This window comes from Schistocerca cancellata, chromosome 1 (genome assembly GCF_023864275.1).
Source record: "Schistocerca cancellata isolate TAMUIC-IGC-003103 chromosome 1, iqSchCanc2.1, whole genome shotgun sequence".
In the NCBI taxonomy this organism is placed as follows: domain Eukaryota; kingdom Metazoa; phylum Arthropoda; class Insecta; order Orthoptera; family Acrididae; genus Schistocerca; species Schistocerca cancellata.
Genome location: NC_064626.1, coordinates 741,535,251 through 741,550,097, shown reverse-complemented (window position 1 = coordinate 741,550,097; position 14,847 = coordinate 741,535,251). Strand labels below are relative to the sequence as shown.

General features: G+C 37.4%; 1 protein-coding gene across 2 annotated transcripts in view; it reads right to left on the bottom strand.

Moving 5' to 3' along the window:
• The window catches only part of LOC126185629 (dosage compensation regulator), a 220,825-nt gene that overhangs the window by 107,745 nt on the left and 98,233 nt on the right, over positions 1 to 14,847 (bottom strand). For both annotated transcript variants that reach the window (XM_049928144.1, XM_049928143.1), the window contains one exon: positions 1,579 to 1,740. In XM_049928144.1, the coding sequence (XP_049784101.1) occupies positions 1,579 to 1,740 (162 nt within the window). The remainder of the gene's footprint in view (positions 1 to 1,578; positions 1,741 to 14,847) is intronic.

Here is a 14,847-nt window from a genome sequence, read left to right as displayed (position 1 = left end):
TTAAAAACCTCATTTCAGCTGTTTTTCCTTTGGAGAAAGGGGGGAGGGGGGGCGGCATAATTCCGTTAAAACTCACTGACGGTCATTTGCCTCCCTGTTTGTTCCACAAAATGAATGTTCCTAAATGGCAGTTCATGTCCCTAGCCACTTTACTGCTGCAGCTGCCAGAACTTTTATAGCAACTAAGGAATTGCAGATAGGTACGGTGAGGGCAGAGACTAGCGAAGGCAGAGGCCAGGTGTTATGCATCTGAAGAATATGTTGTAGGGACAGTCCCCACCTGTGCATATTAAAGAAACTGGTACTGCTATGAAGGATCCAGACAGCACAGGTTGTGAAGTACCCACTGAAGTTAAGCATACTGTGTTGGGCAGCATGTTCGGCAACTGAGTAGTCCAGATGTCTGCTGGCCACAGTTTGCAGAGGCCATTTGTGTGGACAGATAGCTTGTTAGTTGTCCTGCCCAAACAGAGAGCAGCACAGTGGTTGCAATTTAGTGTGCAGATCATACGACTGCTTTCACAGATAGCCCTGCCTTTGATGAGATAGGAGATGCCTGTGACCAGACTGGTGTAGGAGATAGTGGGAGGATATACGTGAAACGTCTTGCATCTAAATCTGTTAAAGGGATATAAGCCATGAATCAAGAGGTTGGGTTGGGTTGTTTGGGGGTGGGGGGGGGGGGGGGGGGGGGGAGACCAGACAGGGAGATCACCGGTCTCATGGGATTAGAGAAGGATGGGGAACGAAGTCGGCCATGCCCTTTCAAAGGAACCATCCCAGCATTTGCCTAGAGCAATTTAGGGAAATCACGGAAAACCTAAATCAGGATGGCTGGATGCGGGATTGAACCACCGTCCTCCCGAATGCGAGTCCAGTGTAGTAGCCACTGCGCCACCTTGCTCGGTCAAGGGGTTGAGAACGGGCAGGGTTCAATATTGGCTTTGGGTTGAATCCAGTTGACAGTCGGTGGCAAAAAAGTGTTTCCACTGCACGGAGAAGGAGAGACAGAGTCTCTAAGCATATTTGAATTTGGGAGTGGGGCAAAAGGTATGGCCTTTGAAAAGAGCTGACCCTTCTGTGGGACTGAGGCTTTTGGAGGACAGGTTCATGACTGCGTTTCAGGTCTCTTTAGATGTTGGTGGGAGTGAGTTTCAGAGGGTGTGATAAATTTAGTTATTGTACGAGGTTTGATTTTGTCTAACACTTTTTCCTCCATTCCATGAACTATCTCAGTTTTCCTTTGTTTCTATTCTCTAATGCATTACTTTACTCAATGTTATCCTTTTCTTTCTCTTCTTTCCAATGTTTTACTGTCACCTTATAAATAGCACATACTGATTTCCAAGCCAAACTGGATCAACGGTCTCATTTGTGAGACACAATATGCTATGTGATTGCGCAGATCGATTGTGCACCATCTCGTGTCGTGACTGTAAGGAATTTATAATGCAGATGAATGAAAACCTTGGTATGCACGAGTAAATGCTTGTAAACGTACATCAAAATAGTTCTTTAGTCAGAACAGAATTCGTTATTTCTATTTTACTAAAGTAACAGTTTAACAACACTACTTACAGTTGCTAAGGGTCCTTCATCAATATTACAGCTGGTCCAGGCGTTCCAATTTGGTTGTGGTGGAGACCAAGGCACTACACCAGCAGGCTGAGGTTTTGCAGTAATGAATTCTTCAAGAACATGATCCGTAACCAAGGACACAGGATTTTCTGAACTTGCAGGCTGTAAGTTATTACAGATTTATTAAATTCAGACCTAGAAAGTTACGAAATATAGTATTATTCTATTTCTAGTTGTAACTGAAGCTGGCTTATTTCTACTGTGCATACTTAAGTGAGAACGATATTTCAGTGGGAAACTTATATATTACACCAGAAATAACTGAGGTCATATGTTACGCACATGAACTTCGTAAAGATATAATAGAACTACAAATGTAACTTAAAACATATTTTCAAATAGTACAGAAACTGTACAAAATTAGATGATCCCAAATCATTTTAAAGTGCAAAAGATCAAACTCATCAGTTGGGAAATCAGAAGTGTAGAAAAGAATTTAAATGTTGGGAGGTGTACCAGATTATATTCAACAACAAGTTCAATATCTAGAGAGACACACAACAAAAGTTTTACTACTGAACAGAAGCACAGTGTGTTTCTAAATTAGTTACACAATAGAAGCCCTTAATTGAGAAATAGATATGATGCAGAGGTGCTCAGTGTTGTTTATAGTTTCATGAATCCAAATCCACTACTACAGATATAGACGATTCAGGACTACATTATCACAAGCCACCAACTCAAAGACAAACTGTTATTAATGATGTCATCATCATCAAGTTGTCATGTATCTCCACAGGGATGCGTCAAATTTGACTGGACATGGTGGAATAATATCCTGGCAACCATGATCACCTGGTTTAAACCCAATGGACTTCTGTGTAGGGGGTTACATTAAAGACAGTGTGTTTGTTCCTGAACTTCCGGAAAATATTGATAAGCTGTGACAATGGGTAACACAAGCAGTTATCATATATCAAGACTTGCTTCTTGGGATAGGGCAGGAAACTGATCACAGATTGGATATTTATTGTGTTACAAAAGGTAGCCACATACAATATTTGTAAATAAAACTTGAAGATATGCTACATTCAGTGCTGTACCAAACATTTTTGCAAGTTATTTACCTTTTTCACAATTAATGGTTACTTTTGTATAAGAAATTTATAAATACCCTGCATTGGTGCAAACAGCCAAAAATGATGTACGTATACAGAGAGCAAAGTAAAATAAAATACTGAACAGAACGAGGCAGCTATTAAGCAGATGGCAAGAGTTTCATTAGACAATAAGAATGAGTATGTCGCTCCTGTCTGGAGGAACTCTGCACATTCTAGTCAAGTTGTTATAGCTCTCTATGAGAAAGGCTACATAGTAGAAGAGTGCCTAAGACAAAGTCCCCTCAATAATATCTTTCAATTGGTGGTAGCACTTCACAACGTATGACGTCACATAGCATTAGAGATCAAAAGGAAGTAGCAAGAAACAGATTCACAGCAGAACTCTTGCTTTCCTATCATGACAAACTCAGAAAAAGCTTCCTTCTTACAACAGCACTAATCCCAACTATAGCAGAACCCCATCAAACTGAGATGTGGAGACAATGTCTTGTGAAGGATTACAGACAGCAAAAAGGAAGCAACCAGCTGGCATCTGTAATAAGGGGCTTTAAACAATAGGAGTGATAAAGTGTAAAATTAACTTTGAAGTAATGGGGTATCAGAAATGAACTATTTGAATGTGGGGCAAGGCAGGACTGTGAACGCTAGTTGGTTTGCAGTAATCAAAGGGAAGCCTATGACGTGGAAGAATCGTTTTCAGTGAATGACCATGTCATTCTGACTGCTGAACATTTGACTCACACAAGTGTGAATTCTCTTAATCATTAATATTAGATCATAGTTTTAAGATTATACTGTATTGTTTTGCGCTGATAAATGAAAAAATTATGAGAAATTTAGAAATGAAAGAGCAGTCAGACTAAGAGGTTCCACCATGAAAACTATTTGCAGCAGTTGTAAATGAATTTTGCAGACCTTTTAGCTGAAAAAAAGAAGGAATTCATCTTAAAGGAATATGCCTGAACTACCTTTGTTTTGCTGGTAACATTTTACTGTTTACATCTACTGCAGAAAAAAAAAAATGGTTCAAATGGCTCTGAGCACTATGGGACTTAACTACTGAGGTCATCAGTCCCCTAGAACTTAGAACTACTTAAACCTAACTAACCTAAGGACATCACACACATCCATGCCCGAGGCAGGATTCGAACCTGTGACCGTAGCGGTCACGCGGTTCCAAACTGAAGCGCTTAGAACCGCACGGCCACACCGGCCGGCTACTGCAGAAAAACTTTCAACAATATATCCAAAACTCAATAAATCAGTTTTGAAAGCATATCTGAAAATCAATTACAGTAACACTAAAGTAATTTACAGCTAACACACAAAAATAAAATATGTATAAGTTAACAAGATATTCATAGATAAATTTATGAGCATCTACTTTTATGTCATTTCAACTCAGCCCCTACAGGGGCAGTTACAGAGTTAACTGGAAGAGTAAATATAGCATGCAGTACTTTTGGATAACTGAACACTATTTTCATAGCTAAGTTTATGATGTGGTTGAAAAAGAAAGCTTACATTATTAGTGTAAGCAGTTTTGATTTGTGGTTGTAAAACATTTAAATGCAAGCAATATTAAATAACCGAGGTTTATTCAGTGAGCAACAGAAACGTGCACATGGGGACTTATTAAGAAAGAGGAGAATGAATTGTAATGTGGCACCACAATGGGAGCCATGCTCCATTCCAGCTCATTTCATATCAAATCATTGCATGTAAGTAAATCTTGTTGCCCTCACACCACAGATGTTATTGAAAAATTGGTGTAAGAAGTAATGAAAGTTAAAAGTATTTTTTCCTGAATTTGTCTTCATGAACTGGCGTTGGTAGCAAAGGTGGGTTGGTTTCTAAAATTTCTTTCTGCAACACCCCCCCCCCAAATTTTTGCAAATTTCAGGAATTTTTTTGCCGAGTTTCACCATCTTAAATTTTGTTTCACGTAATGCCTACCGCCATTTTCAACATAGAAATATGAGAAAGTTGTTTGTTCTGTTTAGTAATTTCAAACAAAGAACATAAATAAAAGAATATTCATTTCATTTTGTGAGTCTTAGCTAGTGTATAAGGAATTACTTTCAGTTCACATAAAATATATACGTAACATCCTAAGAAGTGTTCATTGTTTTAAAGAAGTTATCAATGGAGAATACAGAATCTGATCCAAAAGTTTATAAATGATTAGTGCTTGTGCTACGATCAGGCAAAGTCATTAAAATACTTTCAGATGGAATCCAGCCCCCACCACCAGGAAACAACCACAAACTAATAAAAGTCCACTTGGTCTCAGGGATTTGATCTTTGCATCTCTATATTTTCACTGATCTCAAGAAATTTCCAACAGCAGAATTGGTTATTGCAGATAGCAGCAATGAACATTTATTCTTTATGAGTGATGAAGGTTTCATTTTGAAGCTGAAGACAAATTTTTATTGATTAAGTAGATGATGAAACATTTTCACCAACCTAATTTCATTCAGTGACTCTAAGAAAAAAAAGAGCAATCTTGTCCCAGGAATGGTAGAATCAGTTAGTTAAATTCTATCATCATTTTTGTCTTAACATAAAATGTTTGTATTCCAGGAACACTAGTTGTGGTAAATGTAAACAGATCTTTTGGGCTTAAAATGTGATGATCATTTGGATAAGGTAAACTTGAACATGTTGCTAAACTTTTAACAGGATGACCAACTCCATCACACACATTTTTTGCAGTGACTAGTGGCAAAAGAAATTTCATTCTGCAATTATCTCATGATCTTGGTTGTGATGTCACAAATTCAGAAATTTCTTAAAGCATTTATAGTGTGGTGTTTGGTCCAAGCAAGAGCTGTTTTCTGGAAAACATGGAATGTATGTGCAACATGCTGCAAACAGTCGTTTAAACAGCACAACACTGACTTAATGCAAACCTCTGTTTCATAACACACATCAGAAGACTTAAGGGTAACTTGAATGTTCTGCCAATGAAATCCTCCTGCAGCATACTGAAGCAACCATAATACAGTTTTCTGCAAAATCCACTATAATGATGCATGAATTATCAAAAAGTGTTTCTTCCTTGCTTGATTTTAACCCATTAAGTACCAGTGTCCTATTTTGAGGACAGAGCACATGTTTATTTATAAATACACAATAAATTATTAATTTGCAACTATTACTGTTCTACGTCATTTGTTGATGCTTTTTATAACAAATGTATGCTTACAGGAAATTAAAAGCAATAAATCCTACCATTAATTAATTATTGAATACTAAGGCACACTTTTCGTTATTACAGGTATTTACTTTATTGACGATTTAGTAATATTTGAAATATGTGGCAAAGATATTGTTGTGATTATTTATAGTCAACAATATTTCTTTTAAACTACTTGCATTGTTAGTTCGATTGGAGTTATATTCATTGTTTTCCATTGTTATAAAATTTGGTGTACTCAAAATAGGACATGATTGCTGCACGTTCGAATATTTACCACGTTGATGAGGTAAGTAACGACCCCTCTTTTACATATATATACTACAGGATATGAAGTTACTTTGAAATTTACAGCATATTATGTAAGTATATTTATGAATATGTTACCCATTAGTAAATAATACAGTTCCAGATGGACAGAGGTATTTACACATTCCCTTTTCTGAAGTTTGTGCTAATGTATTATTCTTTCATTTCACTTTATTTTATTACATTTTATTTCATTTCATTTTATATAGATTTTATATAGATTATAGTGGCCTTCAGACGAGATAGATAACTCACTAACGAAGAAATAGAAGAAATTTGGAATATTTGAGGAAAATTTGTCAATTGACGAAATGATAGTCAAATACTATAACTTTTAGAGCTCTTTAAAGTAAAATATTAAGAAAAGGATTTCTGAGCAATTTTCATATAGATAATTTAAATAATTTGAAGCAAAATTGGGCGAAAAAATAGCTGTTAAAAAAAAAAAAAAAATGCGAACTTTAGTTTTTTATATCTCCAAAAGTAATTGTGGGATGTACATGAAATTTTGCACACCATAACTCACTAACACAAGGTCTTAGAATATAAAATTTCATTCTCCTATTGCTTTCCATTATTTCACAAATCTAGGGTGAAGTTGATGCTTTTTCAAAAAGTGCTAAAAATGGGTATTTTAGTCAAATTTTTCAAAAAGTGTTTTCTCCAAACTCTTCTAAACTATGGTCATTAGAAAGAGCATATTCTAAACTATCTAGAAAAGTGGATTTGGTTTTGCAATGCAAGAATAAAAGGCCCTAAAAAGTAGCATCATCAAAGAGGCGCACTGTAAGTTTGAACACATTTTTTTGGCACTCAAATTATACCTGAAACCTTTTATTATGCCTAATAAATGTTTATTAGTGCCTTGAATAATTGAAATGAAAAGATCTGGTAAATAGGCAATGAGACTGTCAGAAAAACTTGAAAGCTATGAGAAGTAGCCCTTCTGCTTTTATCGTAAGTGTTCATCTGCATAAAATTCTCATTTGTAAAAAAAAGAGAGAGAGAGAGAGAGAGAGAGAGAGAGAGAGAGAGAGAGAGAGAGAGAGATTATAAAGAATTCAATGAATAATAGCTTCATATTTTTTGTACTTCTCAAAATTATAAATATTTACAAGTGTAAAATGAAGACCTAATTTTTGGATTCAATTGTATAAAACATTTTTCCAAAAATGAATGGGTTTGCTTGAATCGTGCATCAAGTGATGTAAATTTTCCAATCAATATTACAGAGATTTTAATACCTAGGTGTTGTAACCTGTGAATTTTTGTCTTAAAGTTATTAGGGAAACATGTGAAATTGGTTGGTTAAACATCTAAGAGTTTTAATTTTGTATTTAATCACACTTAAATGTAGCCTACTACCTTGGTAAATACGTAACCACTAGTTTCACAGAGAAAATTCACAAGATTCACTGTTTCTAGAAAATATGATGGCAACAATTACATACAATATTGTGAGCCTTGTTTGAACAATCAGTATTTCAGTGGTGCGTTTGCAGCATAGTGAGTGGGTTCTCTTGACTGAGTGTGGCTTGTTAAGTGATTCGTAATACCATCAAAGTCTCTTATAGCATATATCTCTTATTAGATTCTTTCATTAGTATTATACATTGTGTATAATTTCATTCAGTAGCAATTTGTCTGAAATTTAAGCAGATTATAATTTGCACTTAGAGGCCAAATACATTATTTAGTTACTGATTAGTGATGGATGCAGAAGGGAACAGCATACCTTCTTGCTCAATTGGGCAAGGAGATAGTGGAACAAAGTGTCATGTCACTTTCTTTGTAAAAAAAAAAAACTGCTTTAAAATGGTTTGCGGATTTTAGTGATGAGGAAAAAGAGTTGTTGGTCCGACGTTCTGAAGCAAAGCTGGACAATACCTCTCAAGTTTGCCTACACAATGAAGCCCTGTTATTGACACAATGTGAGAGGTTACAAAAAAAATGCTTCAATCCCTTTGGGAAGGCGAATCATAATGTTAAGGCAGGAATTTGCACTCTTGATACTGAAACAGCTAATAAGGCTTCTGATATGTTGAAGAAGCAGCTTGTTAATAACAAAGCCAGGTCAGAAAAATTTGTCCAGCTTGCAGGACTACCTTAAATAAACACTTGGACGAAGCTTTATCAGCCTCATCATCACATTATGATGAGGACTTTACACCAAAAGAAGAATTAAATAGTAGCTTATTGTCTATCGGTATTTCACCCCTGAAGTGAACAGTAAGCTACAGAGATAAGCCCCAATATGTGAAGAAGAAAATTCAAAAGGCTCAAAATGTGATTAAAAACAGAATTGTAAATGCAATGGGAGTAAACCGACAAATTGAAGATGCTAGTGAAATTAGGGAATGTAGAAACTGTGCCGACTATGCACGTTAGCTGACTGAACTGAAAGCCAAGATGCAGAATGCAATTCATAAAGAACAGATGCAAATTTTAACCTTGGCACCTGTAAGTTGGACAGTCAAGACAAACAGCAGCTCAGTTCGGCATGAGCGAAAGAACGGTGAAGAATGCTCGGAAGCTTAAGGCAGAGAAGGGCATTCTGGCACTTCCCGAAAATAGGCAAAGCAGGAAATTACCATCAGAAGTTGCTAGTAGAGTGCGAAATTTTTTTGAAGATGATGAGTATAGTAGGGTGTGCCCTAGAAAAGAAGATAGTATTTCAGTTAGAGTTTTAGATATAAAGACATACATGCAGAAAAGATTGTTACTTTGCAATTTACGGGAAATGTATGTTATCTATAAGAATATAAATGGTCCAGAAATAGGGTTCTGAAAGTTTTGTGAACTTAGACCCAAATGGTGTGTAACAGTAGGATCAGCTGAAATGCATGCAGTTTGTGTCTGTGCAATTCACCAAAATGTTAAGCTTATGCTTAGCGGAGCTAAGCATAAGCTTAGGAGATTCTCAGCAAGGCAGTTTGCAGTTTGAACTCTAAACAGTGCATGCTACATCGCTGGGAAAGGTGTCCTGGGCCCAAAGCTATAGCATCTGAAATTGCCAGCTATTTCCTAGATCATCAGCCACAGGAAGTTATTGTGTTTAAGCAATGGATACATACCGATCAGGCCACACTGGACACGAAGCAAATGATAGTGGATGAATTTATTGAAGATGTAAAATATAAAATATGGAGTCTGTCATGCAATCATTACATTGCCAAGCATCAAAGCTTGCATCTTAAAGGCCTTAAATGTCATCTGAAAGACGAAGAGCTTGTTGTCCTAATGGATTTTGCAGAAAATTAATCTTTTATCATTCAGGATGCTGTGCAAGGATTCCACTGGGACAATAGTCAAGCAACAATTCATCCATTTGTTATATACTTTTGTCAAAATGAGAAAGTAGAATCTTTAAGTTTTTGCATTATCAGTGATTGTTTGTGGCATGACACTATTACAGTTCACGTTTTTATCAAGGAGCTCTTCAATTATATAAAAGCACGGTTTGCACAGATATCCCACATTCATTATTTCGGTGATGGCTCCAGTGCTCAATATAAAAATTTCAAGAATTTCCTAAATTTGTGCTATCATAAGAGTGATTTTGGAATGACAGCTGAATGGGATTTTTTTGCTACTAGTCACGGGAAATCACCTTGTGATGGGATTGGAGGTACAACAAAGTGGTTAGCAGCAAGAGCAAGCTTGCAACGGCCACTTCATGCACAAATTCTTACTCTCCTAGATCTGTTTCACTTCTGCTCTGAAAACATTAATGGAATTAAATTTGTTTTCATCAGTAAAGATGAAATTGAAAAAAATATTGTGTCACAAGAAGAGAGGTTTAAACTTGGACAAACTGTAGCAGGCACTAGAGAAAATCATCACTTTACCTATTGATGAAACAACAATTCAGGTCAGCAGAGTTTCTAATGATTGTTCATCTTTTCTAGCTAAAATGGGTCACGGTAATGAGGGAGGCAAATTAATGTCTGCTCTCCAACCAGGACAATATGTTGCATGCATCTATGAAAATGTGTGGTGGATTGGGAATATCTGTGAGACCTCCACAGAGCAAAGGGATGCATTAATAAACTTTATGCACCCACATGGTCCAGCAAATTCATTTTATTGGCCACCAAGAAGTGACAAGTGCCGGGTTCCGGAACACCACATCATTGCAGTTATTCCAGCTCCATCAGTAAATTCGTCTGGCCGGAAATACACCATTCCTCTTGATATTCATCAGAAAATTAATGTAGCATATCAAAAATTGAAATAGGTTAGAGGAAACAATCTAAGGAACCCAAGAGTGCCTTCTAATTTTACACAGGGCACTTAAATAATTTTACTATCAGGCTTTGGAACCAGTGTAAAGAAACCCTTATCAGGCTTGGGATCCTGTGGTAAAGAAACCCACCCGTGGCTGTTGTTGCTAAGCTATCGGGCATGGCCCCTATGGCAATGGAAATGCTGGTTTTCTCAGGTGAAATGAAACTAGCAGTGGTTAAGCCACCATGTACCATAGCAACTCCTCTATACACTTCTTTTCCATCAGTAAGCTGGTGTTGTTCATTAAACAGGCAACTAATAATTAGATGATTGTGCAAATAAATTTTACATTTACATTCATTAATAATAATTGTGTGTGTGTGTGTGTGTGTGTGTGTGTGTGTGTGTGTGTGTGTGTGTGTGTGTGAGAGAGAGAGAGAGAGAGAGAGAGAGAGAGAGAGAGAGAGAGAATGGGGGAGGTGACAATAACATTGTTTCTATTTTTATTCTTTTGCTATTCGGACTTAAGCTACCGTATTTACTCGAATCCAAGCCGCACTTTTTTTCCGGTTTTTATAATCCAAAAAACCGCCTGCGGCTTAGAATCGAGTGCAAAGCAAGCGGAAGTTCTGAAAAATGTTGGTAGGTGCCGCCACAACTAACTTCTGCCGTCGAATATATGTAGCGCTACACAGGCATGCTTTGTAGGCACAAAGATAAATACTGGCGCCAAAACCTCTGCGTCAGTAAATAAATTTTAAAAAAAGGTGGAAGACGAGCTTTTTTTTCTCCGCCCCGAGTTTCGACCACTGCATTTTCATACATTATCCAACGAAGTAAATACAAATTCCGTATTGTTCATCTTCGAATGTATTAGAATTTCAATGTACTACGAAAATCCGACTGGCAAGACTGTTTGGGATGTTTTTTAATATGGCCAACTCTACGTTCTGAATTTTTTTCCTACCTGTGAGAAGAGATGGTTGCTAATAGTAACCTGATGAAATGTGAATCACAAGCAGTATTCTCTTCACCATTCACCATAAGAATAATACAAATACAGGGCGTTTCAAAAAGAAAGAGCAGATTTCAAACATTTATTTCTCAAAAACTACAAATGATAGAAACACAATTCCAACGGTCCTTCACTCAATATGAGTACCAAATGTTACACAACAAATATCAAAACTGTACCTCAATATGAGCACCATTTGTTACACGACAAATATCAAACCGGTATCTCATTTCTTGCCACACACGACGCAACTGGTCTTTAGTTACCGAATTCACGGCCGCAACAATTCGATGTCGTACCTCTTGAAGAGTAGCGGGCATAGGTGGGACATAAACACAGTCCTTTATGTACCCCCACAAATAAAAATCGCAGGGAGTAAGGTCTGGTGACCTGGGAGGCCACAGACGATGACATTGATCTTGTGCTCCTGCTCTTCCAATCCACCGTCCTGGAATGGTGTTATTTAGGTACCGTCGTACAGGTTCAGAGAAGTGTGGTGGGGCGCCATCTTGCATGAAGATGAAGTGATTTGAATCTTCCTGAAGTTGAGGAAATAGCCAGTTTTCTAACATGTCCAGGTAAATGGTTCCTGTGATAGTTTTCTCCATGAAAAAGAAAGGTCCATAAACTTTGTTTACCGAAATTGCACAAAAGACGTTAACCTTTGGTGAGTCTCTTTCATGTTGAATAACGTCCCTCGGAGTTTCACTCGCCCAAATTCGTACGTTATGCCGATTAACTTTACCAGAAATGTGAAACGTTGATTCATCTGAAAAAATTAATCGTTCGGCAAAATTGTCCTCTTCCATGTCCTGTAGAATTGCAGTTGAAAATTCGAACCTTTTGTTGTGGTCGTCAGGACGCAATGCTTGCAATAACTGCAGTTTGTACGGCTTCATGTGCAGACGGTTACTCAGAACGCGCCATACCGTTGTTTTAGACATGTTTAGTTCGTGACTTGCCCGTGTCGTGGATTTTCTAGGGCTCCTTTCGTAAGCTGCACGGACACGCTCGACATTTTCATCCGATGTGCGTGGACGACCCGTGCTTTTTCGCTTGCAGATGCAACCATCTTCTACGAATCTGTGATGCCACTCATAAATTTGCTTATGACGAGGCGGCTGTTTGTTGAATTGACGGCGGAATGCACGTTGCACACCAACAATGGACTCTAACTTTGCAAATTGCAGCACACAAAATGATCGTTCCTGTGGTGTCGTCGCCATTTTCCTACAAACAAACGCCAGCGCCACTGCGGATTTGCATGGAACTTCTGCGCGGACCATTGAAAAACTTTGAACCTTTCTCTGACAAGAAACGTTTGAATTGTGTTTCTATCATTTGTAGTTTTTGAGAAATAAATGTTTGAAATCTGCTCTTTCTTTTTGAAACGCCCTGTATAAACATTTTGCCATGTGTTCTTCCGTGTTTGTTGCTATCTCATTTAAATCCTGTCTGCCTAATAAACTACGAAACTAGAGTGAGACAACAGCAAACGCGGAAGAATACACTTATCGTGTCATGTTTATATTCGTATTATTCTTAGCCTAATAGTGATACAGTCAGAAATGAACCACGGCAACTGACTAGATTTTTAAATCTAAGATGACTAATTTCTGTGCAGAATTTGATGTACTAAAGAAGCGGCCGCAAAGATTTTCAAACGGAGAAAAATTTTCGCCTAACTCTCGTTCAGAACATGTTCTATCATACGCAGCCTATTATTTGGTTCTTGTTGATCATTCTCAACAAATAGCAGTCTCTTGACATTGCTTCGCTAATGAGACGATTCACCTCTTTTTAGTTGTAAGCGGCGGTAGCGCGCACAAAAGCAAGCCATGCCGCGAACGGCGACAGGCCGTAAACACGCACTATCAGAATGCGACAAACAATGCATGACACAGTACAGTGATGCATTTTCAGCTTAGAGTGACGTAAACACCTATAACAGAGTAAACGGCACTTATCAGATCAAACAAAATAAGCAATCGATTCAAACCAGACGAAGCACGTGAAAAAGGAAGGGTACCCGTATAGATACGGACGGAGCGCCTGACGCATAGCAATGGCTACCTGGTAAAGCTTACGACTCGAACCAAACTACTGTAGCTGTATCGTCATTCATTCGACCTAAATTGTGTCTCATATTACAATGGACCAACTTTGTTTCGATTTGGAGGTGCGGCCTAAAACTTCTCTCTCCCCTTGAATTTCGAGTCTCAAATTTCAGGTGCGGCTTAGATTCGGGAAATCTTTTTTTCCTTTGTTTCGAGTCTCATTTTTCAGGTGCGGCTTAGATTCGAATGCAGCTTACATTCGGGTAAATACGGTAGGTCCTATTCATCAGAACTTCTTATTTTACTTATCCCAGACATTAATAAACATGTATAAGGCAAAATAAAAGATTTCAGGTATAATTTGAGTGCCAGAAAAATGTGTTCAAACTTCCAGTGCACCTCTTTGATGACGCTACATTTTAGGGCCTTTTATGCTTGCACTGCAAAACCAAATCCACTTTTCTAGATAGTTTAGAATATGCTCTTTCTAATTACCATAGTTTAGAAGAGTTTGGAGAAAACACTTTTTTGAAAAATTTGACTAAAAATACCCATTTTTCGCACTTTTTGAAAAAGCATCAACTTCACCCTAGATTTGTGAAATAATGGAAAGCAATAGGAGAATGAAATTTTATATTCTAAGACCTTGTGTTGGTGAGTTATGGTGTGCAAAGTTTCATGTACATCCCACAATTACTTTTGGAGATATAAAAAACTAAAGTTTGCATTTTATTTTTAAATAGCTATTTTTTTCGCCCAACTTTGCTTCAAATTATCTATATGAAAATTTCTCAGGAATCCTTTTCTTAATATTTTACTTTCAAGAGCTCTAAAAATTGTATAAGATAGCCAAGTTTTGTTTCTTTCATGCAAATACTTAGAGATATCTCATCTCAAAGTTGCTGAAAATTCAAGGACGCACTATAGAAAGCTGTGCTATGGTCTTAAACAAGTGACTGTATCTCCGAAAGTATTGAATTTCTGAAACTGAAACTTTACCAGTGTTCATTGAGAACATGTGTGAATGTTCATACAAAATTTCATCAAAATCCATGAGGGTCATGTGGGAGCCTCTAGACCACTTGGCATGGAATGACCCTGGAGCAAGTGGCAACCGTTTCAAATTTGATGTATACTGTGGAAAGGATCCAGAAGATACTGCAAGGGATGACCTACTATTGGGATCAAGAGTAGTCCTAAACACGCTCGACTGCATTGAAAAACCGGAGAATCATTGTGTGTACTTTGACAATTTCTTCACTAGTAGAGATCTGATTCATCTGAGAAATTTGGGTTTTCAAGCAACTGGGACTGTCAGAGAGAATCGAGTTGGTGACT